The sequence below is a fragment of the Nomascus leucogenys genome, chromosome 12 (genome assembly GCF_006542625.1).
Source record: "Nomascus leucogenys isolate Asia chromosome 12, Asia_NLE_v1, whole genome shotgun sequence".
In the NCBI taxonomy this organism is placed as follows: domain Eukaryota; kingdom Metazoa; phylum Chordata; class Mammalia; order Primates; family Hylobatidae; genus Nomascus; species Nomascus leucogenys.
This window is the reverse complement of record NC_044392.1, coordinates 39183335-39209691: the sequence shown is the minus strand read 5'-3', so window position 1 is coordinate 39209691 and position 26357 is coordinate 39183335. Positions and strand designations below refer to the sequence as shown.

The window sequence follows — 26357 nt, the reverse complement described above, 5'->3', positions numbered from 1 at the left end:
TTGGACTTAGGTACTTCCTGGGAAATTGTCCCCAAGGGCCCCCCTGGACAGGGACGTTCTTGATGCTCACCTTCGGAGAGAAGGTGGCTCAGAGAAGAGCTGGCCTGGAGTCCCTTTGCCCCATTGCTGCCCCTAGGCCAGTGTCAGATCCAAGGACCCAGAGGACCCACATAGCTGAGAATTGGCCAGGCCTTTATCCTCCTTAAAAGGAAGGAAATGGGGGAGAAACAGGAAGGGAAAGGGGCATTCAGTCTGTTCACAGAGGCCACGCACATTTCCAAAGGGAAACATGGGACCTTTCTGCGCAGCCCTCTCATGTACAGATGTGACTATGCCTGGGGTTGGATTCCACAGTTCTGCATGCAAGGGCTCCCTGGCTCCATTTCAGAGGCGTCTCAGGCATGAGGCTAAGTCCCTAACATTTTCTGCATCTTGTTCCACTCCCACACTTTGTTTCTCAGCGGAGGGGCAAGAAGAGAACAGCTGGGATCTCAAAGGTTACTCACTGTCTTTGCAGTGGGCTGCGGTGTTATTGTCCAGGGAAAACAGGAAAAACACAAAAACCAATCCTCCATGTTTTGGGAAAAGGCGTTGAAAATACTTACGATAGCAACTTTTTTCTTTATGAGTAAGCTGCGGTGACTCCAGGTGACCTCTCCCATTGAATAGCTTCAGTATCTTGCTACAGTCATTCAGGTGTGAAATGTGCTTTTAACATGCCTTTCCCACTATTATGCGAGGTCGTTATTTTTGTCTAAGATCAAGTATAAACAGTTCTAGTGTAAAAACATTTTTAAGGGAATTTTAAGTGTAAAAATGGAAGTGCATTTGTCTTGTTTTTAAATGCTGTGCTCTATACTGAGTCACTGTTCTAGAATCTGGGGGACAAAGATGCATTTATTCAGACAATATATCCAAGCCCCTTCCTGCCATGCACTAAGTGCTATCTAGGGGACTGTGGTGACGTTGGTGGAAGAGTGACACGCGGTCCTCTTTCTCCATTCTGAATGGATGGGAGTGCCATCATACCTGCCCTCCCGGCCCTATGCTAACAGAGTATGGGATCAGGATGTGAAATGCAGTGGAAGCACCAAAGCGGGGCTCAGGGTGAGGCAATTAATTTCAGCCGAGAGAGTGCTCGTTTCCTCTGGACTAAATCTGCCGGTAGTAGTTGCTGAAGGAAACACACTCGGAGGCCATCAGGAGACCCACCTCATTCCTTAGGTCTGTGCCTATGCTGGCAGGGACCCCAGTTGGTATTCAGAATTTTTATGAAATTAGCTAACCCGGAAATGTACTCAGATGCTACCCTAATCTCAGAAAATTCCTGCTGGGTCAGTTTAATCTGCTCTCAGATTTCACAATGCCTTTGAGGTCAGTGAATCCCGGGAGTGTTCTAGAACTCTCTGTGCTTGGACTCCCTGTCCTCTTTCTGCTCCCCTCTCCACACTGCGGCGTTTCCCAGACCAGCCTAGCTGTGGTGGCAAACTCAGTGATGGTTTGTCTAAGACTTGGCCCTCAGCGTGCCCCAGGCTTCAGTCGCTCAGTTCGCCGCCCTGGTTTGGGACATTCAGCCTGGAGCCTCCCACTGTGGCCTCTCTGTGAGTGGGAACAAGTAATTAAGTCCATATAGCCCTTGTAGAGAGACTCCTACCTCCCCCTTGGAAAGCTTCATCAGTGCAGATGGCATTTAATACCTTTCATCTCTCCCAAGGAAATCCACTCTGGAAGCTTTAAGTTGTCCAGTGAAAGCATCTTCAAGTACATCTCCCCTCCAGGACTCCCCCTCCCTGCTACTGTTTGCACTGGGGGCACAGGATGAAAGCCCAGAGTCCCCACCACTGACTTCCTCCTAATGAGAAAATTCCTCCACTTTCTGTATCTAGGGACCAGCTCTCCTGAGACACAAATCCTCTTTGTGTCCAGCTTATCTCCAGCTGCTGCCATGATAAATAGTCCAGCCCAAGGGAGCCTGGGGAAGCTACCCCACAAAACGAATCACTTGGCTATTAACAACACAGACGAGGAAGCAAGCTTGAGGAAATATTTAAGGACCACCTCAGACTCCAGACTGTATTCTCCTTCGTGCAAGTTGCCTGAGGAATCTGTTGGGTATATAGAGCAGGGAACATTGCCAGTGTGTTCTTTGGAAATGACCAAAACAAAACAACCCCAAACAAAAAGCAACCTCCCAACAAACCGCAACTTTTTTTTTACTGTTTAACCAGCCAGCTGTTTCCAGTACCATCTGCTTAGCTACCTATTTCCTGAATCATCCCTCCATGTCTGCCGCCACCTGCTTTCTAGGCTTGCATTTATTGGGGAATTCTTGTTGGCTTGGTCTGATGTTCAAGTACATCCCAGTGTTCAGCCCACTTTGGGGGCTCACTCACAGCAACTTAGAACAATTCCCTGTGGTTGTCACAAGAGCGCTTTGGGTTGGTCCAGGCCTTCGTGGGGTAAGCCAAAGGGGCAGGAGAAAAGTGAACTGTCAGCCCTGGGAACGGTTTGCAGCTTCAGCAAGATGCATGCCCCCCTTTATCCTGAGCCTGCAGTGGATGGATCCCCCTTGCTGGACAGGAAAGCTCAAGACAAGCGGGGACTGCCCCTGTTGTTTTGCCTTCCCAGGATCTCCTGGTACTTGGTAAATTCTGTTGCAGCCAGCTTCCCTGGTTCAGCTTAAATCCTGGGTCCTATGTGTCAGGAAGTCTTTGCAGCTGACCTGGCAAGTACTCCTTAGACCTGGCCAACATGTGACATTTCTAGGAACTGGGCCTCCTGGAGAGGCTGTGTAGGCCATCTAGGAAGTTATTTCATGTGTAAGAAAGCTGGAGGGGGAGGTGGGGGTGGCAGTCTTGTCCATGCCTCTCCCTACCCCACCCCCACCCCCTTAATCATCAGTCAGCGACTATGTAGGTGGCACATGCTGTGACCAGGCCAGGAGGCTTGCTAAAACGCATGTGGGGGAGGTGTCATGTGGGTTCTCTGCACTCTAGATTATCTGTGGCCCGCTTGTCTCGCTGGCAGCATCTGCCACTGCTGCCTCTATGCTGTACTTCCCTCAGAGCCCCAGCCTGCTCCGAATTGCTTCCATGCCTGTGTTTAAGATAGTCCATCTGCCCAGGTCACCTTTCTACCTTCCTGTCCCTTTCCTCTGACTTCACTAGGCTATGTTAATTCATCCTTCACATTTCAACTCAGGCATCTCTTCCTCCAGGTGGCTTCCCAGACACCACCCCACCCCTTCTCTGCATTCCCGTAGCATCCTATGTGTTCCTCCATCAAGGCACTCGCCATGTGTCATAGAAAGTCGCTTTGTCCTCATGCCTCTCTCCCACAGGCCTCTGAGCTCGGGGCAGGGACCATGCCATCTTCATCCCCGACTCCTCGGTTCCCAGCACAGTGTCTGGCATATTGCAGGAGCTCGATAAAGATGCACTTTGAATGGAACGAAACTCAGGAAACTTGTAGTTGAACTTGTGTGGAACAGACGAGATGGGCTCTGGGGTAGACCAGCAGGACTCTTTCAGCCCCTCTTCCTCAGGATCTCTATCCACAGGCAGCCTCTGTACATGATCATCAACTCCACAGAGAAGGATTGAGGTTGGCCATTTTCAAAGTGGAAAGTGATTAATGGGCCAATGTGAAGCTCATTTATCTGCAGCCGGAGCCTTCATTAACTCTTCCTTGGACAGGTGCCACCTTGCCATGGAGCTGGTAGAAGCAAGCACTTATATCCAGCATAATGCAAGAAGGGCTGTGCTTCAGTGCCAGGCACCTGCCTACCTCTGGGAGCTGCCTACAGGGCTCTGAGTTCCAATTCTTAACATTCTACTTCACTGTGTTAGGCTTGACTGTTAATTGGTGCTTTATCATTCTCTGAAGCTTCTATATACTCCAGGAATTGTGTTAATCAATTTATACACATGGTCTCATTTGTTTTTCTCATGGCCCTCCAAGGGAGGTCTTACTAAGCCCATTTTCCAGATACAGATGTTATTCTATTGCGCTTAAAGAGATTCACACACACGATCTCATGAATCCTATCTTGTGAGGGAGGTATTTCAGCCCCATGTTAGGAAGAGGTAAACTGAGACTGAGATGATGACTAAGCCAATTCCCTGGGTCTTACAACTGAGAGGCAGAACTCTCTGGGAAGACCTAAGTCTTCAGGCCTGAGGAACAGCCACCCTCCCCTACTTCTCTATCTCCATCGCGCCAGTCTGATAAATAATTCCAGGAAACGTTCACGGCTCAGAAACATCTTTTTGAGTTAGATCTTCTCCAAGGAGTAATACAATTTCATTAAACACTGCATATTCACATGGGATGGGAATTTAAAGACCCATTCCACAGTCCCCTCATTTTACAAAAGAGGAAACAAAAGAGACTGCATTGTTAACATGTTAACCTGGGCTGGCATCATCTCAGTGAAGCTCCACAGTAACTTTACGTGGTAAGTCATTATCCTCATTTTCTAGATGAAGCTGACCAGAGGCTTAGGGAGTCTTAGCAATTTGCCCATAGTTACTCTACCAGTAAGTGACAGAGCTAACAATAGTACCTCCTGAAAACATTCGTTCTTAAGGGTGTTGGTAAGAGCCTACTCTGAATTACAAGAATTTCGCCCTGTAGTAGGAGTGGCAAGAGCACTTCTATTACATCTCACATTGCAAACTCAGGGAAGCCTGGCTTAGAAACTAATCCTGTTTTCGACACTGGATATTAAGCATTCAATGGGGAAGTGAGTACTGTTTGGAGAATACTTGCTAAAGAAATATTTCAGGTCTAATAGCTACCATGGTACTCAGCACTGCTTGACAAAAAAAGAGAGAGAGAAAGAAAAAGAAAGAGAGGGAAGGAAGGAAGGAAGGAAGGAAGGAAGGAAGGAAGGAAGGAAGGAAGGTAGGAAGGAAGAAAAAAAAAAAAGACCCTCAAGCAGTACTGGTTTTCTTGATGGCTCTCTGACCTCTTGTGGCTAGCATCAGGTATTGCAGTTTCTGGTAACTGAAAGGCAGACTTTCATGACAAAACTAATAGTAATTTATGAGATAAATATTATCTCCATTTTAGAGAGGCTTATATCTTTCCTAACATCACTTAACAAATATCATTTCAAGGGCAAAATAAAAGAGAGGACAGTTCTTAATTAGAAATTCCAGTAGGAGGGAAAAAATAGAAGAAATCTTTGAAAAATGAATGAGAATTCTCATTCATTCATTCTATTCATTTAGATAGTAATAAAAGTAAAGAAAGATTAAAGAACAAAATGGCATATCCCAAGAACAAAATGGCATATAAGCTTTCATATTTGATAGAGAAGAAAAAAACTCACTATTAGACACATTACAGTGAAATTTAAGATCATGAAGACAGGCCATTTTTCAACTTTCCACGAAAAAGTTCAGCTGGGAAGGAGGCTCAGATTGACATTAGACATCTCAGTAAGAAACCTACACATAAAGTGCTAGCAACTTAATATGTTTTATATCACTGAAGGAAAATAACTTTAAACCTACAATTCTATATTTAGCTCAACTATCATTTCAATTAATCTAAAATTAAAAAGACCGCGAAAGGTTTACCACTCAAAGACCACCTTTGATGAGAACACAAAATCTGCTCTCATAGCAATTTTCAAATATGCAAAATACTTCCGCAGAAAATATTCTGGCAAGAAGAGGAACTCGGGAGAGTGCTATGTGTTTTTAAATTTACAAGAAGGGTGACTAATTGACTCAGTAAAGTTTACTGTTATTTAAATGATACAGGACCCAAAAGAGTAAATAACAATTAAAATTTTAGATAATTTCAGAAAATCTGATGCTATTGGTGATGGTGACAGAAGAGAAATGAGAGCATGTTAAATTATAACAATTGGTATATTTACAATGTTATAGAGAAAAATAAAAATACAGGTTCTAGTAAGTTATGGGTAAACACTACATTTTTTTAACAGAGCTTTCAAATTAACAGAGATAAATTTGATCTATTCAATGGAAAGCAGAAAAGGAGAAAAAAAAAGAAAAAACGTATAGTAAATGGAAAGAATGGTATAAGATGGCAGTGATAAATTCCAGTAGAACAAATTATAATAAACGTGTATTGGACTCACCAAACAAAAGGAGAGAATCTTAAATTGGAAAAAAAAAAGATCCAGCATATTGTGTCCACAGAAGACAGAGATAAAAGGTGTAAAAACTTGAAAATGCAAGGACAGAAAATTATATACTAGGAAAGTATGAATAGAAGTTGAGATAGCAATTTTAATATGACGTAAAATATAAATAAAGGCAAAACTAATGAGAGACAAGGAGGAATACTTTATAAAATAAAGGAAACGAAGATGATAAAATAGTAATAAAAATACATACACACAAAAATATAAACTCAAAACAGTTAAAATAAGAATGGTAAAATAACAAAAACAAGTTAATATACTATTATAATCAGAAAGTTAAATACTATTATATATAGAATTAAAATGAAAGATTTATCTTTCTCTGTTGCTGATAGATCAAATAGATAAAATATGCAAATCTATAAAAATATTTGTTTTATATAATCTATAATCTTGAATACATCTGGGGAAGAGGTAAAGAGAACGAGCTTTAAAATGAATAGAGTGAGCAATTCAAACAAATGAAGTATTCACAGAATGTTCACATATACCAGGTCAGCAAGGAAGCCTCAGAAATTGAAGTCAAACTGTTATCCAATCTTAACATGATATAGTTTGAAATCTACACTAAAATAACTAAAAATATATGTTTCAAAACAATTACAAACTACTAGTTTTGGATTAAAGAAGATACTTTTACAAGAATTAAAAATACTTTGACCTGAACAGCAATAAACACTATTTGTGTTAAAATTTATGGGATATGGCTAAAATAGTACTTTGAGCTAAATTCATAACTTTAAATATATTTATTAGAAAATAATAAGTATTGAAAACAAGTCAGATAAGCCCCCCTAAAATGAGGCTGGAAATCAAATAAATAGAGAATAACAATTTAAAAACAGTAACAAAAAAGATGAACAAAACCAAAAGCTGGCTTTGAAAAGACTAATAAGATAGATAAAATCAATAAATATAAAAGAGTAAGATCCAAATAGACACAGAGTGAGAAAGGAGATGTGGCTACAGTCACAAGAAAGCATTAAAATAATACAAGACTATTACGAACTATCTGCCAATAATTGTGAAAACAGACAAAATTGATACATTTCTGGAAAAACAAAAAAATTTCAAAATTGGCAAAATATTTTAACAAATCAAAAAGTATTAATATTTAAATAGTAATTGAAGAAGCCCCCCCCACTCCACCCCACCCCACCCCACCAGAGTCTCAAATTCAGTTTTATAAGAAAGTACTGTACTAAAAAATGTCAAGGAACAGATAAGTTTATTTATTTATTTATTATATATATATCTATTTTTGAGATACGGTCTCACTCTGTCACCCAGGCTGGAGTGCCCTGACACGATCTTGGCTCACTGCAACTTCCACCTCCCAGGTTCAAGCGGTTCTCCCACCTCATCCTCCTGAGTAGCTGGGATTATAGGCATGTGCCACCACACCTGGCTATATTTTTGTATTTTTGTAGAGACGGGTTTCACCATGTTGGCCAGGCTGATCTTGAGCTCCTGACCTCAAGTGATCCCCCAACCTCAGCCTTCCAAAGTGCTTGGATTACAGGTGTGAGCCACCACACCCAGCCGGGAACAAATAATCTTTACCTTAAGAAATTGTTGCAGAAAATGGTAAAAGGAAAAAGACTTTTCTTCGCTTTATATGAACAGTATAACCACGATTCAGTAAATTATAGTCCTATTTGGTTTATGAATTTTAATGCAAAAATCTTAAATGAAATATTAACTTACCAAATTCCACAGTTTATGAAAAATAATAAAATATGATCAAGTGAAGCAATGCAAGGATGAAACGATATCAACAATTTTATTAAGGTAACTTACCTTTATAATGGAGTGAAGACAAAAGGAATGTGACTATCTCAATAGATTAGAGATAGAAGAAAATCACAATAAATGTCAAAATATTTCTAGTAAAAATTATAAAATAGCCTTTAACAAGGCTACAACAAACATAATGTTTAAATAGAGAAAATTTCTAAGCATTCCTTGTAATACTGGGAACAGTGTAAGAATACTCACTATCATGACTATGAACTGTTTAATGTATACAGGAGGCCCTAACCAATGGGTAAACATAAAAAGTAAATGAGCATAGGTATTGCAAGGAAAGAGAATAAAATGTTATTATTTATAGCTGACAAAATCATTTACATAGAAAACACAATAGAATCAACAGGTAAACTAGTAGATCTAATGAGAGGGTCAACATTTCACCAACACCATAGCCTATTACAAAAGAAATAAAACATAAGATATCATTTACAGCAACTAGAAATAGGAATTAATCTAACAGAATATACAAGACTTCGGTTGTGAAAATTTATGACTCCATGAAAGGGCAAAAAAGATGACCCGAGAACATGGATGTGGCATGTTTATGCATGGGAAAACATCACAAGAATGTCAGTTCTCTCCTATTTACAAATTTGTTGCAAGTTCATTAAAAATTCCAAAAAGAGGTTTTAAGCAATTTCATGTATTTATTATAAAATGTATATGGAAGAATCACAGTCCATGAATACCTAAGTCAGTTTTGAAAAGTAAAAGATGACATCTGTCCTACCTACCAGACACAGGGGTAGTAGCCATAAATTGCTGTGACCCCAAATCTTATAATGGTCCACACTTTGGGACTCCAGCCACAGTGTCTGTTCATCTGTTCATATTACCTCTAAGTCTAGAGCTCCTCTCTTTTAAAACTCTGAAGATAAGTCCAGTGGGGTGAAATAAATTACTACAATTTGATGATAGGTAAGAGAAAGGGCATAGAATTTGGTACATTTCAAACTAACCAGGTCCTAATTCACATTTTGAACTAGCAGAAAAATTCAGCAAATCAATTTCAATAAACCTTAAAAACCAGTTCAACAAACCTCCCTCAGCAATGTGCTTCCAGTCAATTTCTATGAACTAGGCACAGCTCTGGGCAGCACAAATTCCTACACACTGTGGAAGATACAAGGGAGACCCAACCGTGCTTTGATGGCACTTAGAACCTAGTTGGGAACAGAAATCACACATAGAGTATTTTAGAAATCTCCACATACATCACTGTACAGAACCACATTCATGCTGTTGAAATGGGTGATGCATAAGTGGAATTAAGCAAAACCAGGGAGAAAGTGTGGCTGGGGCAATGCTCACCAGGAAGTTTAAGATTAGAAAGAATCAGGAGGAGAGTAGCCCAGGCTGGAGGGAGAAGGGTGCACATGGGGGTCCAGCAGGTACACAGAAGGTGCTGATCTGTATGCATCTCCATCACTCCCGATCCCTCGCCTTCACCTGACACAAGCAGGCTCAACAGAGAGGGCAATGTCTATCATCCCACCCAACCACATAGACAAAGAAACTAAGACCTGGAGATGGGAAGAAATGTGTTCAAAGTCACACAGCCACGGGACTGGAACTCAGGGCTTCAAACTCACAGACAAGTGTGCCCCTCCTCTGTATGAAGCTGCCCTTCTGACTGCATGGTCTGAAGGAGGGTGTCAACCATGATGCAGGGCAGTACCTTTAACAAGTCAAGGGGAAAAGGTTCAGGCTGTCCCATTCCAAGAAAGAAGAGTGAAACTGGAGAGGGTTTTGAAATTGCTCCTGGTATATGTCTGGGAGGCGGGGATGTGGAGAGTGACCTCTGGTGCTGGTGGGCAGAACATCTTCAGTTACACAACCAGGAGAGTCTGAATTGTCCACTAGAGTTTGGTGCTCTGGACCTATGCCTGCAGAAGTGGGTCATCAGTGAGAACTGTTACTCATCTCTTCAACTTGCTTTGTCCGGCAGCCTTATCTTCAAGGCAAGACATCCACATAATCGCTGTTACTGTTCTTTGGAGGGAAAAAAAAAGCAGAAGACCAGCCATGAGACCACACCGAGAAGTCATATCAAACAACCCCACTCAAAGGAAAGAAGACCCCTCCCCAGGCACAGAGCCAACTTGATGCCACCTGAAAGTTATTATCTTTAAAGGCTGGGGTACTACAGGGACCCCTCCTAACAAAATAGGGGATCTCTTTATAAGCCAAGCCTCAGAGCTTCCAGCACAAGTGTCCATTCGCCAGCAAGAAACCTGCACCTCCCTTGGAGTAAGAGCATCTGAAGCTTCTTCTAAGGAAGCAATGGGAATGGGAGGAAGAGGTTGATGGGGAAGATTTCCTCTTCGGTAGCTGAGAATTTTGGAGCCTGCTGTGTCAGCACTGACCCGGCATGGAAAGTTGATGGAGTGAGATTCATGCCCAGGTCTTGGGGAAGATTTCTGAGGGTTCTCCTCCTGGGATTTATGATTCTTTATTTTATTTATTTATTTTTTTGAGACGGAGTCTCGCTCTGTCGCCCAGGCTGGAGTGCAGTGGCGCGATATCTGCTCACTGCAAGCTCTGCCTCCTGGGTTCACACCATTCTCCTGCCTCAGCCTCCTGAGTAGCTGGGACTACAGGCGCCCGCCACCACGCCCGGCTAATTTTTTTTTTTTTTTTTTTTTTTTTGTATTTTTAGTAGAGACGGGGTTTCACCGTGTTAGCCAGGATGGTCTTGATCTCTTGACCTCGTGATCTGCCCGTCTCAGCCTCCCAAAGTGCTGGGATTACAGGCGTGAGCCATCGCGCCCAGCTATGATTCTTTTCTCATTGTTGAGACAAATGCCACCACCACCCCAACCAGTCCCAGCAACTCATCTGGGTTTGCCTAAGGCCTACAGCACAGATACATTCCTGGGTTTCTAGATCTGCCACATTGTATACTTTTTATTCTATAAATTTGGGGGGAAAAGTAGCTGTGGGACTACATCTGCAGCTGGACCTATAGAAAGTGATTTCTTTGTGTCCATGAGTACACACTGCCCTTCATGGGGATGGGGGGACAGGGACACAATGGTAGGGAAGGGAGTTGTATTTTATGCTTAGCATTGCTGGGGAGATGAGAAGCCGGCTATGGCAGCCTAAATGGTGACTTTGCCGCAGACAGAATAGAATGGGATGGAGTGATCGCAGGCTCCCAGAGAACTATCTGTCCTCTGTCCCTCTCCTTAGGGAGGACATCTGATCTCATCCCATCGCCTGCCACTGATAACTGCCATCCCTTTCACTGAGAATATAACCACTCATTCCAACATGGGAAAACAGGATTAAGACCTAAGTGTTTCTGGAAGTCTGAGTTAAATTCAAACAACATTGTAACTGATAGTAAATTCTTTCCTGAGAGCAGATTTCAAGGGTGTGGGTAAGGAAGAGTAGCTGCTCGTGATATAATTTGAGAGGCTTTGGCAGGGATTCTCTGCACTCAGATTTACTGACCACCTCTCATTTTCCACCATGGCTTAATACCTTTAAAAATGTATCTGACGTAATTTGACTCCCAGCACTTTATAAATGAATGCTTAGCAAATATTGAGCAAAGTGTAACAGTATACGCTTTGGGGAGGGCTTGAAGGGCTAAAGTGATTTTCTCATTTGAAAACCTGCCCATTTGCCCATTTATTCTCAAACTTGAATCGTCTGCACAAGGTCACAGAATGAATTTGAAGTCAGCTGTCTGCCCAGGAACCACTCTTGCTATCCTGGCTGCAAAGGCAGCAAGCTCTCTGTCTTGGCCCTCAGGGACTAAAAGACAACACTTCTCAACAAAATGGAAATTGCTCTTAGTAGGATGAAGCTTTTCAGAGATAATGTCACAGAAAAGAACATTTGTCTGTATTGAGTTTACAAAGTAAGGCATTGGTGGAAATAGGATTAAGATTCCTTTCTGACCCCCATGTGAGAGATTTTACCATAAATGTTTCCAACTCTAATTTCGATCCTCTCCATCTCAAGCTGGGGCTGGTTCTCTTTATTGGCTTTAAAAGGTGAACCACCATCCCCTGATTTGGTTTTTCAAATTTGGAGATCAGTTCCTTTAGGCTTGGAAAGACCTGTTTTGGAGAACCTTCTGCAGTCTGCAAAAATACAAGAAAGGAAATCACTCATTATCATGCAATTGTGTGTGAAATGTGACACTTCTCAAAGCAGTGGTTTTTCAGGGCTGCCCTTCTATGAGCTGAAAAACTGAAAACGAGTGGCCGGAGCTCACACCACTTCCAGTTCACAGAAACTCTCATTTCTAGGGCCAACCTCTGACTTGAGCCACTCTGCGTAAAGAGGATTTGCAGTCAAGGGATCCCAGTGCAGCCCATAGTATCGAGTGAACCCCCATCCTTGGCAAGTTTATCTGGGGCAGTTCTCGCAGATACACTGTGAAGGGTCCCCCTCTAAGGGCTTATGTCTGTACCTACAGGCAGGCTTTGCTATCTTAGGGGACTATCAGAAGTTGACTTCTGATGGGAATGCAAAAATGCAATTAAAAAAAAAAATTCCAACTGGTATTTTAAGTTCAGGGGTACATGCGCAGGATGTGCAGGTTTGCTACATAGGTAAACGTGTGCCACAGTGGTTTGCTGCACAGATCATCCCATCACCCAGGTATTAAGCCCGGCATTCACTAGCTATTCTTCCTGATCCTCTCCCTCCTCCCACCCTGAGCCCTCCAACAGGCCCGTGTGTGTTGTTCTCCTCTGTGTGTCCATGTGTTCTTATCATTCAGCTCCCACTTACAAGTGAGAACATGCGGTATTTGGTTTTCTGTTCCTGCATTAGTTTGCTAAAGATAATGGCCTCCAGCTCCATCCATGTCCCTGCAAAGGACACGATTTCATTCTTTTTTGACTTAAGCTCCTTTCTGATCCCCATGTGAGGGATTTTACCATAAATGTTTCCAACTCTAATTTCGATCCTCTCCATCTCAAGCTGGGGCTGGTTCTCTTTATTGGCTTTAAAAGGTGAACCACCAGCCTCTGATTTGGTTTTTCAAATTTGGAGAGCAGTTAGGCTGCTTAGTATTCCATAGTGTATATGTACCACATTTTATTTATCCAGTCTATCACTGATGGGCATTTAGGTTGATTCCATGTCTTTAAAATATGCAATTTGTATACTTGATGAATTTAAAATATGCAGTTTGTATACTTGATGAATTCACAATCTCCAAGTGAGCAAAACAAAACCAAAAAAGTCCCAATGTAAATAGAAAGTGGGAATGGCAGCACAACTCAGTTAAGTTGTAAATAGTTGTTTTCTGTTTACCAGCTATACACCACGTACTTTTTTTTTTTTTTTTTGAGACAGAGTCTCACTCTGTCTCCCAGGCTGGAGCGCAGTGGCGCAATCTCGGCTCACTGCAAGTTCCGCCTCCCGGGTTCACGCCATTCTCCTGCCTCAGCCTCCCAAGTAGCTGGGATTACAAGTACCCGTCACCACACCTGGCTAATTTTTTTTTTTTTTTTGTATTTTTAGTAGAGACATGGTTTCACTGTGTTAGCCAGGATGGTCTCGATCTCCTGAGCTCATGATCTGCCTGCCTCAGCCTCCCAAAGTACTGGGATTACAGGCGGGAGCCACCGCGCCCGGCCCACCAAGTACTATTTTCTAATATAACCTTTTAGAAATAATTTTAAAATAAAAAGAATTTTCTGGCTAGGCACAGTGGCTCATGCCTGTAATCCCAGCCCTTTGGGAGGCCGAGGTGGGTGGATCACTTGAGGTCAGGAGTTCAAGACCAGCCTGGTCAACATGGCAAAACCCCGTCTCTACTAAAAATACAAAAAATTAGCTGGGCATGGTGACAGACGCCTGTAATCCCAGCTACTCGGGAGGCTGAGCCAGGAGAATCGCTTGAACCAGGACGCGGAAGTTGCAGTCAGCCAAGATCACACCACTGCACTCCGGTCTGGGTGACAGCAAGACTCTGTCTTACACACCCACACACACATGAATTTTCTTCCTCTACTCTTGTGTATTTGGTTTTCTTGATCGTCACTGTGGTTTTCATATGGCCATGATGTCAGACTAGAGAAAGGGGTGGCAATCAGAATGTTTTCTGATATGCAGCCTGATTAACCTCTGTATTAGAGGTACAGGCTGACATCAAAGTCATCTGCAAGGAGGTTCCTTTAATGCAGTCACTTCAACAAAAGGCATCATCACTGCAGGCTTCTAAGCTCAGAGCTGCTCCCCAGTGAAACGCCTCTTTGTGTCTGAGTTACAAATGATTTAGATGTCTCTCTCTATTTTGTCCACACAAGAGACAAAACGGGGTACTGAGGAATTATCCAGAATTTCCCGAAGAATAAACAGAAAAAAAATGTTTTAAAATAAGTTGCTTTTTATAAGACATTTTATCTTGAAATTATTTCAGACATAGCCAAGTTGCAAAAATCGTTTTTAAAAATTACCATAGGCCGGGTGCGGTGGCTCATGCCTGTAATCCCAGCACTTTGGGAGGCCGAGGCAGGCGGATCACGAGGTCAGGAGATCGAGACCATCCTGGCTAACACGGTGAAACTCCATCTCCACTAAAAATACAAAAAATTAGCCGTGCGAGGTGGCGGGCACCTGTAGTCCCAGCTACGCGGGAGGCTGAGGCAGGAGAATGGCGTGAACCCCAGGGGGCGGAGCCTGCTGTGAACTGAGATTGCGCCACTGCACTCCAGCTTGGGCGACAGCGAGACTCCGTCTCAAAAAAAAAAAAAAAAAAATTACCATATATTTCACCCACACCCCAATGTTAACATTTTATTATATTTGCTTTTTATTCTCTTTCCAAATATATACACATACATTGTGCATGTATATATGCACATATATATAAGCTATTTTCAAAGTTAATTTGCAGACATAATATCCCTTTAAATACTTCAGTATTTCTTCAAAAGTAAGGATATTACATAACCATATTACAATGATTAAAATCAGGAAATTAACCTTGATACAGTACTGTTTGTTAATCTTGTTCAAAATTTGAATTTATCCAAATTTTGCCAACTGCCTCAATAATGTCCTCTATAGCAAAAGAAAAATAATATAAGTGAGGTGTTTGGGGATTATTTTATATTCTAGTCTCTTTCAGATATTCAGAGTAAACATTAATATGCTGAAGATTCTTAGAAATCTGTAGTCTCCTTAACCTTATATGTAAGTGTTTGAGAAAGATTATTTTAGGATTCTCTGTTAGCAATTACAATTCAATTGTGTTTATTATACTCTACTTCTTAAGCCAGAGAACTAAATTTAAAAGAAGCAAAATGTTTTTCTGCTTAGCTCTCAGTAAACCAGAAAAATTAAACAAACCCTACGACTTTCAGCTATCTGATGCTTCCCCACTATATTTTCATACAACTCTTGGGCACACTTGACTTCCTAAACGCTCTGACCTCTTTCCACCGTCCCTTTCTAGTTCCATCCTGCATCATTGTTGAGTCTTCTAACTCAACGGAGGTTTTGCTTGGAGTCCAGGCTGGTGTATTTGACCAGTGGAGGAGCCAGTGGAATAACAGTGAGGGTTATTCAAAAGTAGAACCCGGCTGGGTGCCGTGGCTCACGCCTGTAATCCCAGCACTTTGGGAGGCCGAGGCCTGTGGATCCCGAAGTCAGGAGATCGAGACCATCCTGTCTAACATGGTGAAACCCCGTCTCTACTGAAAATACAAAAATTAGCTGGGGGTGGTGGCACGTGCCTGTAGTCCCAGCTACTTGGGGGGTGGGGGCTGAGGCAGGAGAATCGCTTGAACCCAGGAGGCGGAGGTTGCAATGAGCAGAGATCGCGCCACTGCACTCCAGCCTGGAAGAGAGAGCGAGACTCCGTCTAAAAAAAACAAAACAACAACAAAAAAAGTAGAACCCAAGCCTAGAACCTTCCTATTTCTCTTCAGGGAAAACCAGGTTAACTCCATCTGACTCTCATCTCTGCTTTGTGCTTTCCTTTTTAGAATGCTTTCGCACAGTCGTGGCTCAGGTGAAAGATATGTTCCCGGGTTCTTCTCCCCCAACTTTTGTGTTGTTGTTGTTGTCGTCCTTTTTGTTCTTACCTGTATCCTGTAATACCCATGTTTCTCTCTGAAGATTCGGTATGTGTAGACAATATTTTTAAACCTGTGGAAAAAATGACTTGTGAATCATAATGTTCTATGCAAATCCAGGTAACATCTATCGTTATATTTCATATGCAATACCTTTGTTAATCTTCAATCCTAAAAAAACTTTTTTTTTTTTTTTGAGACGGAGTATCACTCTGTCGCCCAGGCTGGAGTGCAGTGGTGCGATCTCAGCTCACTGCAACCTCCGCCTCCCGGGTTCAAGCGATTCTCCTGCCTCAGCCTCCTGCGTAGCTGGGATTACAGGCACCCACCATCATGCCCGTTAGAATGACTATTATCAAAAAGACAAAGGATATAGAGAAAGAGAAACCCTTGTACAATGTGATGGGAATGTAAATTAGTATAGCCATATGGAAAACAGTACGGAGGTTCCTCAAAAAATTAAAAATAGAATTACTGGCCGGGTGCCGTGGCTCACGCCTGTAATCCCAACACTTTGGGAGGCTGAGGCGGGCAGATAACGAGGTCAGGAGTTTCAGACCAGCCTGGCCAACATGGTGAAATCACGTCTCTACTAAAAATACCAAAATTAGCCGGGTGTGGTGGCATGTGCCTGTAATCCCAGCTACTCGAGAGGCTGAGGCACGAGAATCGCTTGAACCCAGGAGGCGGAGGTTGCAGTGAGCCAAGATCATGCCACTGCACTCCAGCCTGGGTGACAGAGCGAGACTCTGTCTGAAAAAAAAAATATATATATATATATACATATATATATAATTACTATATAACCTCACTACTGTGTATATATCCAATGGAAAGAATCTAGTATGTTGAAGAAATATCTGCACTCCCACTTTTATTGCAGTATTAGTCACAATAGCCAAGACATGGAATCAACCTAAGTTGATTAATACATGAATGAAGAAAGTTACACACACACACACACACACACACAATGGAATATTATTCAGCCATAGAAAAATAAAATCCTGTTACTTGCAACAACATGGATAAATCTGGAGGATGTTATCCTAACTGAAATAAGCCAGGCACAGAAAGAAAAATACCACATGGTCTCACTCATACATGGCATCTAAAAAAAGTTGATATCATAAAACTAAAGAGTAGAACGGTAGTTCTCAGGCACTGTCAGTGAGAGGGGGAGGATTAGGGAGATATTGGTCAAAGGATACAAAATTTCAGTTAAACAAGAGATCTATTGTACAACATGATGACTATAGTTAATAACCATATATTATATTCTTAGGCAGGGCACAGTGGCTCAGGCCTGTAATCCTAGCACTTTGAGAGGCCAAAGTGGGTGGATCACCTGAGGTCAGGAATTCAAGACCAGCCTGGCCAACATGGTGAAACCCTGTCTCTACTAAAAATACAAAAATTTGCTGGGTGTGGTGGCAGGCACCTGTAATCCCAAGTACTCAGGTGGCTGAGACAGGAGAATCGCTTGGATGCAGGAGGTGGAGGTTGCAGTGGGCCGAGATGGTGCCACTGCACTCCAGCCTGGGCGACAGAGTGAGACTCCATCTCAAAAAAATAAAATAAAATAATAACCATATATTATATTTTTGAAAAGTGCTGAGAGGATATTTTAAGTTTTCTCACTACAAAAATGATAACTTGATGAGGTAATGCATATGTTAATTAGCTAGATTTAGTCATTCCACAATGTATATATAAAACATCACATTGTACAAAATAAGTACATATAATTTTATCTATCAAATAAAATGAAATGAATTAGATTGCATACTTTGTGTACAGCTTATTTTACTTGAATTAGACTTAAGTTTTTAAAAATAAAAAAAGTAAAATCTGCTGTTGAACCTCAATAAAAAAAGAAAAGAAATACATGGATGGCAAATAAGCACTCGTAAAGATACTCAGTATCATTAGTCATTAGTGAAATGCAAATTCAACTCACAGTGAGATACCACTACACACTTACTAATACAGTTAAAATGTAAAAGACTGACCATTCCACATGTTGGTAAGGACGTGGAGCAATCAGAACTCATGTAAGGCCCACGGGAATAGTGAGGTAGCATGATCACTTTGGAAAACGGTTTGGCAGTTTCTTAAAAAAGATAAGCCTACATAGAACACACAACTTAGCTGTTCCAATCCTGATTATTTACCCAGGAGGAATGAAAGCATATGCCCACACAAAGACTTAGTCACAAATATTCATAGCAACTTTAGTTGTAATAGCTATAAACGAGTAAGCAATTTGGGATGCATCCGTACAATGGAGCACTATTCAGCAATGCAAAAAGATGAACTATTGATGCACGCAACCACATAGATGGATCTCAAAATAATTATTCCGAATAAAAGAAGTCAGATAAAAATGACTACATATTCTATGATTTGATTTATATTAAATTCTGGAAAAATACACATTAATCTATAGTACCAGAAAGCAGTTTGTGGTGGCCCAGAGCCTGGGCATAGGTGGGAGATATGGTGATGAGAAATTACAAAGGGGTGCAAGGGAAGTTTTGGAGGTGATAAATATGTTCATTATCTTGGTTGTGCTGGTTTCATAAGTGTACATACATATGTCAAAATCCACCAAATTGTACACTTTTTATTTTATGTCAATGATACCTCAATAAAGCTGTAAGACATATTCACGGCATAAAGAGGTAGATGAATATAATTTATCTTTCTAATATATAAACTAAATTTTAATTCCTTATACATATATGCTTTTGCTGTTTTCATGATTGGTTTTTGGCATCAGATAGAAAAAGTGTTTTCTATTTTTGCAGTTATGTTCTCAATAAATATGTGGTGCCTTGACTCTCAGTGTGAGACTGATACCCAGTGGAGCCTACCTTTTTGTTTATTCTGTGGAAATCATTGTTGTCATTTATGAGAAATACACTGGACTTATAAAAATCATTTAAAAATCTTAGGCATTAATTTCTCAGTTGAGGTTCAAAAAGGCTGGAATACAGGACCTCTAAGATTTCCCATATCTTTGAATTGTTTTACTCTATCTATTTAGCTTTCAAAGTGATCATTCCATGAGGTGCTGTGCACGGATCTCTGAGTCCTTGCTCAATGCATGAACAGTCCACAGATTAGCATGGTCTCATGTTGTGGCCATTGTTGTGGGGAAACTTGTTTGTGTTCGAGTTTTTTTTTTTTTATTTTAACTAACCTTCAAAAGATCAGTTGAAGGAAATGGAATCGACTGCACCCTATAATATCAACAATGTGTTCTGCATTTTTCCGTGCCATGATGCAAGTGGGGAACCCAAGTCAATAAAGAAATATTTTAAGACTTTTGACCTCTGGTCTTATCACTGCTCCTGATCTCAGTGTATCTTGGTGCAACCTTTTGTGGTACTAATTTGTCAGTGTGCATGAAGATTTTTAAACATCTAGGATTTTATCCTAACTAGAGGCAAACTTTCACAGATGTAAGTACAAAAATGTTAATCATTCCAAATTACACTGAGTCCACTGGAGTAAATTGCAAATGAAAATTGAAAATAACCTAATGTATGATATGTATACATTATGATATATCAAATCAATAAAATACTAAGCAGTCATAAAGGGATGACCTGCTTTCTTTGACGGGGAAAGAGACCTACAATTATGGAAAAAACAGGTTGCAAGTGATCATGTATAATGAACCATTTGTGTACATATATTAGTTAATAGATGCGCAGAGAAAAGTCTGGAGAGATGTACGCCAAAATATTAAAAATGGTGATTTCAGAGTGGTGAGACTGATATAATTTCTGTTTTGTTTTTTATACCTTTCTCTATATTTGATTTTTTCTAAAATGAACTTTCATTAGCTTGATAAACCACCACAACAAAATGGATCATTTCTTTTCTTTTTTTTTTTTTTTTTTGAGACGGAGTCTCACTCTCTCACCCAGGCTGGAGTGCAGTGGCGCGATCTCGGCTCGCTGCAAGCTCCGCCTCTCGGGTTCACACCATTCTCCTGCCTCAGCCTCTCCGAGTAGCTGGGACTACAGGTGCCCACCACCACGCCCGGCTAATTTTTTTTTGTACTTTCAGTAGAGACGGGGTTTCACCGTGGTCTCGATCTCCTGACCTTGTGATCCGCCCGCCTCGGCCTCCCAAAGTGCTGGGATTGGATCATTTCTTTTCTTTCTGTACTCTACAATCCTTGCAAAAGTCTCAGAATCTGAGACTCATGACTCTCAAGGCAATAGATAGACATTGCCATTATTCTTCTTAATGAGAGCACGCAGTAGGTTAGGGCTCAGGTCTTCCTCACCTACAGCCTTCCTATGGCTTTGCAACATCCTCCTTTTCTTCACACTTGCAGATGAACCCTTTGCACCTTCTAATATCTACTCCATTTAATTCTACTGATAATAAAGGCAGACTTAGTTTAGACACTCACAAAGTCACACTACACAGACAACTTTTTACATACTGGAGTTTTCTAGACACTCTATTACATTGTAAGATCAGAAAACATTTCCTGGCCACCGTTACCACATAGCTTTCTGGTTAGTGCCATATGCTGCTAGGTCAGCTCTCTCTGTGACTTCCTTCCTTTATTTCTAACTTTCCTCACAGTATTTTCATCACTAGATATTTAGCTCTGTGAAAGTGCTGAAGTATCGGGGGAACCAGCCCCCAATATTTCAACGTAGGTTCTTTTCTATTTTCCCTAAGTGTCAGCCAGTCTGAGAAATAAAGGGAAAGAGTGCAGAACAGAGAAATTTTAAAGCTGGGTGTCCAGGGGAGACCCATTTTAATGCAGCAGAGAAGAAGGGGACACTGCATATCAGAGTCCACTCCTAAACCCTCAGGTCCCCTGCTTGGGCATTTTATAACACAGATCCAAGGTGATTACCTGAAATATATTTCAGTGAAGCTGGGGACACTGGTAAGAGAGGGAATGTAATAACATATTAGCAATTTGGCCCTAGGCAAGCTATTAAATAAGAAGCTACAGTTTATTTTCTCACAAAATAGTGATCATGTCACCTACTGCAAAGGGATTGCAAAGGACAAATAAGATAATGCATGTACCATGCTTAGCAAAATGTTTCGCTCATAGAAAACACCTACATGGTAACTTTTTCTGTGTCAGTGAAGACAAGCAGGCTAACACTTGTATCATAATAGTAATTCTTGCTTTGCTTGCAAAGGGTTTTATCTTGAAGGCTGAATTGGTTGATGTGACCTCTTCAGAGAAACCTTTCCTATACCTAGTGGAAAGCAGCCGCTGTGTCTCTCCCTGTCATATGACTCTGTTTCATTTTCATCGTATTTTCTCCTCTTACTGAAATTAACTTCATGAGGGCAGAAACATTGCCACTAGCATTTATCACTGTATTACCAATGCTTAGGACCACGCATGGAACATAATAAGTGCTCAGTATATGCTTGTTGAATGAATGAAGGTTCCACTCATTCTCCTAAAGTCTCAGCTCCAATATCTGGTTCTCCCCTTTTTGCTGTCAGCTCTACAGTGCCCTAATGATAGTCCAATCATCACAATTATCACGTGCATCACAGTGTCTGTTTACTTCTTTATTTTCCCCACTAGGCTCTCAGTTGTGTTGAAGGCATCAACCGAGTGTCTAGCACACAGTCTGACATGTGAGAGAATTCAAATATTTGTTGAACAACTAAAATTTAATAGTCCATACTTATCTGTATGATAATACGTTTTTACAAGGCCCTACGAGGAGTGTAGCTTCAGGGGTCACTTAACCTGAGCCTTAAGACTGAGGGTGAATGAAATTTTGTTTGCCTTTCAGTGACATGCGTAGGGAGGTGGGTGAGACTTGATCGTGTGCAAGGGCTTAACAAATATTTATTTTTGCCTCTTCACTTGATTTATTTTCATTTTTTAGTTTTTCTTTTCTTTTCTTTTTTTTTTTTTTTTTTTTTTTGAGATTGAGTCTTGCTCTGTAACCCGGCTGGAGTGCAGTGTACGATCTTGGCTCACTGCAACCTCCGCCTCCTGGGTTCAGGCAATTCTCCTGTCTCAGCCTCCTAAGTAGCTGGGACTACAGGTGCATGCCACCACACACAGCTAATTTTTGTATTTTTAGTACAGATGGAGTTTCACCATGTTGGCCAGGATGGTCTCGATCTCTTGACCTAGTGATCCACCCACCTCAGCCTCCCAAAGTGCTGGGAATACAGGTGTGAGCCACCACACCTGGCCCATTTTTTAGCATCTCTTAGTGACCTTTGCTTTAGATGAATATGCAAGATGGGCTGATGCACCACAAAAGAGTTGAGAATAAATATGAATTTTCAGAGAGAATCCCAATATAGGCTGGGTGCAGTGGCTCATACCTGTAATCCCAGCACTTTGGGAGGCTGAGGTGGGTGGATCACTGGAGCCCAGGAGCTTGAAATCAGCCTGGGCAACGCAGCGAGACCCCATGTCTACAAAAAATTTAAACATTAACCAGGCATGGTAGTGCGCACCTGTAGTCCCAGATACTCAGGGGGCCTGAGACAGGAGAATCTCTTGAACCCAGAAGGTTGAAGTTGCAGTGAGCCATGATTGCACCACTGCACTCCAGCCTGGGAGTTGGAGTGAGACCCTGTCTAAAAAAAACAGAAAGAAAGAAAGGAAGAGAATCCCAGTATTGACCACATACCCTGAGATCCTGGCCAAAGTCTGTCCTTGCACCTTCTTCTTTTTTCCCTTCCCACTGCTTGCCCCAGCACAACTAGCTCTTCACCATCTCCCGTCCAGAGGCACAACAGTTTCTGTTGCCATCATTTCCCAGCTTCATTGTGTTTGCCATATCAGATTGAAGTTCCTAAATTCACCAGTCTTGTCACTTCCCTGCTCAGAAACCATCCATGTTTCCCTGTTATCTATAGAACCATTCTTTTAAAACTCCATGATCTTATCCCACCCTCCTTCTCCAAAAGCTGGTTTCCAAACTACATTTTAGGAACCTTGTATGTAAATCCTTTAAAATATCCCACTTCTAGACTCCTGTTCCTACCTCCTCCCCTTCCTAAAATGCCCTCCATCCCATTTACATGTAACCAGATCTTATCCACTCTTTTTTTATTTTATTTTATTTTATTTGAGATGGAGAGTCTTTCTCTGTCTCTCAGGCTGGAGTACAATGGCGTGATCTCGGCTCACTGCAACCTCTGCCTCCTGGGTTCAAGCGATTCTCATGCCTCAGCCTCCCGAGTAGCTGGGATACAGGTGCACCCACCATGCCTGGCTAATTTTTGTATTTTTAGTAGATGGGGCTTTCATTATGTTGGCCAGGCTGGTCTCGAACTCCTGACCTCAGTGATCCGCCCACCTCAGCCTCCCAAATTGCTAGGATTACAGGCATGAGCCACCGTGCCTGGCCAATATATATTTTTCTTTAAATGGCACTGTTGGATGTAGGTATGAGAGAAATAGCCTGTATCTCCAGTACCATTTAAAGAAAGAAATATGTCCCTATGTATTCTATTAGTAATGACAATCACTTTTGTCTATAATCAGACTTCTGAGCCTATTCCAAGGCCCATTTGTGTACTTCCTTGTAAAATTCAGTTTTAGCAAAGAACCCTACTAAGTCAGTTTGGCAAGGACCCCTCACCCTAGCTATCTGATCACTGTTGGATTCTGATCAGATTCCTCATCCTCCACCATCCCCCAGGCAACATCTGATCACCCTGGCCTGTCTTCAGCTACAATTCTGTTAGGCTGGTTTAGCCAGAATCCACTTTACCCCTGATGTTTCCTCTGAGTAATTTTCTATCTACTGACAGCCACACTGCTCCTTGGCCATAAATTCCCACTTGTCCATGCTGGATTCAAATTTGAGTCCAATCTCTCTACTGCACCGCAAGAGCTCATTGCAGCGGTCCCTGTACCTTTGTGATGATCCTGAATAAAGTCTTCCCAACCATAATTTAACAAGTGACATTGAGTAATTTTTTTCTTTAACAAGAGACACTTGGATTTTAATTTCTGTTACAGATATAATAAAAGGTTCAGTGGTCCCTACTTCACAAAGAGGAACATAACATAAAGATAGGAAGTTTCTAGTGATTTCTGTTCAGGATTGCTCTCTAAACTGGGCATAAACAATTTCCTTCAGCTGGGTCTCTTTGATACTGTGGCCTGGAATTTGTTTTTCTTTTTCTTTTTCTTTTTTTGAAATGGAGTTTTGCTCTTGTTGCCCAGGCTGGAGTGCAATGGCGCGATCTCAGCTCACTGCAACCTCCACCACCAGGGTTCAAGTGATTCTCCTGCCTCAGCCTCCCAAATAGCTGGGGTTACAGGCATACACCACCACACCTAGCTAATTGTATTTTTAGTAGAGACGGGGTTTCTTCATGTTGGTCAGGCTGGTCTCGAACTCCCGACCTCAGGTGATTCACCTGCCTCCGCTTCCCAAAGTGCTGGGATTACAGGAGTGAGCCACTGTGCCCAGCCACTCTTTTTTTTTTTTTTTCGGACAGAGTCTCACTCTATGGCCCAGGCTGGAGTGCAGTGGTGCAATCTCAGCTCACTGCAGCCTCTGCCTCCTGGGTTCAAGTGATTCTCCTGCCTCAGCCTCTCAAGTAGCCAGTATTACAGGCACATGCCACCACACTAGGTTAATTTTTGTATTTTTGGTAGAGATGGGGTTTTGCCATGTTGGCCAGGCTGGTCTCAAACTCCTGACCTCAAGTGATTCGCCTTCCTCAGCCTCCCAAAGTGTTGGGATTACAGGCATGAGCCACCATGCCCGGCCTGGAATTTCATATTTAACTTAGACTCCGGAAATTCCAAATGAGTTTTAACACAAACATTATTTGAGAAATTCAGGTCTCTGTTTCTTTACCTATGAAATGGTGACTGCTTATGCTTGCCTTGATAGACTACTAGGATGAAAGGAAATGACGAATATTGAAGTCCTTTACAAATCTAACAAAATGTGAAATATGATTGTATTTATAGTTTATGTATTGCAAGCGGATGCTGCAGAATAAGTCTTTCAGATTGAAATTTCTTGAAGAACCCCTAGCCTTTCCCATACCAAATAAACAGATCTCTGGAGGACAGGACTTCTGACATTTGTGCCTTCTCTCCATCCCCCTGAACCCCTATACTTCCTGCAGCCCTTCCCTTCACCACCACCATATCCCTCCTGCTGCTGCAGAGTCTGCTTGCAGGGCCTTTACACCAGGGAGAGCAGGCAGATGGAGGAGCAGGGACAGATACATTCCTCTCCTGGCAGTGTCCATTACTTCTCACTCTACTCATTGAGACTCCGAAGTCAGAGGGAAATACTGAGGAATATGAATTCCTGTACTGTGTGGCAGCCATTGCCACATTCAGCATATGATGTCAGATGTGTGCAAGATGAGGCTACTCACGAGACACAGAGGCACAGGACTCCTGGTATCGACTCGCTGTCTCTTAACAGAAAGTTGCCATCCACCCCTTCCTTGAGCAGCAAGGTCTCACAGTCTTGCTTGGTCAGACGTCCGTGGTAGTAAGGCAGATCCATGGAGAACCCTCTTGTATCCCAGACAGCCCTGTTGGCCTGAAATTCACGCCCAAGTGAAGGGAAAGCTCTGAGGAGAGATGTGCAAGCAGCTGTACCTCCTGTGGAAATACCTCTTCCCCTAGTGGTCTGTGGGACTCAGCCAGCTTCACAAGATTCAGGAAATGAGGAGGGTGGGGTGATAAAATGACCAACAGTTTTCACCCTCTAAACGGCCCACATGTGACTCACAGAAGTAGGTAAAGCACATTTAAACACACAATGGAATCAGTGATGCTCATGGCTAGGGAGGCAATGCTGAAGTCAAGCTTCCTGGAAGTGTGTTGCAGCCTTGTATATTACCATGGACTATCATCACCTTCTTTGGCTACTGGTATCCTTTCCAGGAAGCACACCACTGCTTTTGCTGTAATGGTACCCATTTTCTGCTGAAGTTGCCTAGGATTGGGCTATGCTTAGCTTAGACTGGGTGCTCAAAAAGCATTTGGATGCTGAGAGAATTGATATGCTCAGATACAATGGGAAAACTGAAAGGGTGGGATTTCCATGGATCAAATGACACTAAAAATGGAAGACATTAATGGGAATAAAAAACAGTGGGACACTGTGGATGAGGACAGCCCACTCCATGGCTAAAGCTCCCAGCCACTGGTGAAAAAAGGCCATTTGAACACCCTCAAGCATCGTTCCTTTCGGAGAAAGGGCTGGTGTAGGTGGGAGGAGTATCTGGGTATACTCATATATCTACAGAAAGTCACTATATATATCTCAAAAATGTTATCTTTGAAAATAGAACTA

General features: G+C 42.0%; 1 protein-coding gene across 1 annotated transcript; it reads right to left on the bottom strand.

Annotated features, from left to right (window-relative positions):
* Positions 1-7943: 7943 nt before the first annotated feature.
* Positions 7944-25676, bottom strand: SH2D1B (SH2 domain containing 1B). Its single transcript, XM_003258778.2, has 4 exons — positions 25429-25676; positions 16051-16114; positions 11923-12087; positions 7944-9985 (listed from the first exon to the last, which is right to left on the bottom strand). Exons 1-4 carry the CDS (start codon positions 25560-25562, stop codon positions 9950-9952), a joined length of 399 nt encoding a protein of 132 aa, XP_003258826.1. The 5' UTR covers positions 25563-25676; the 3' UTR covers positions 7944-9949.
* Between the last annotated feature and the right edge of the window lie 681 nt (positions 25677-26357).

Coding starts and splice junctions, on each gene's coding strand:
- SH2D1B (XM_003258778.2), bottom strand. CDS start 25,562: ATGGATCTGCCTTACTACCACGGACGTCTGACCAAGCAAGACTGTGAG. Junction 16,115..25,428: donor GTCCTGTGCCTCTGTGTCTC/GTGAGTAGCCTC, acceptor TTTTTTCCACAG/GTTTAAAAATATTGTCTACA. Junction 12,088..16,050: donor ATGGGTATTACAGGATACAG/GTAAGAACAAAA, acceptor GTATTTTTGCAG/ACTGCAGAAGGTTCTCCAAA.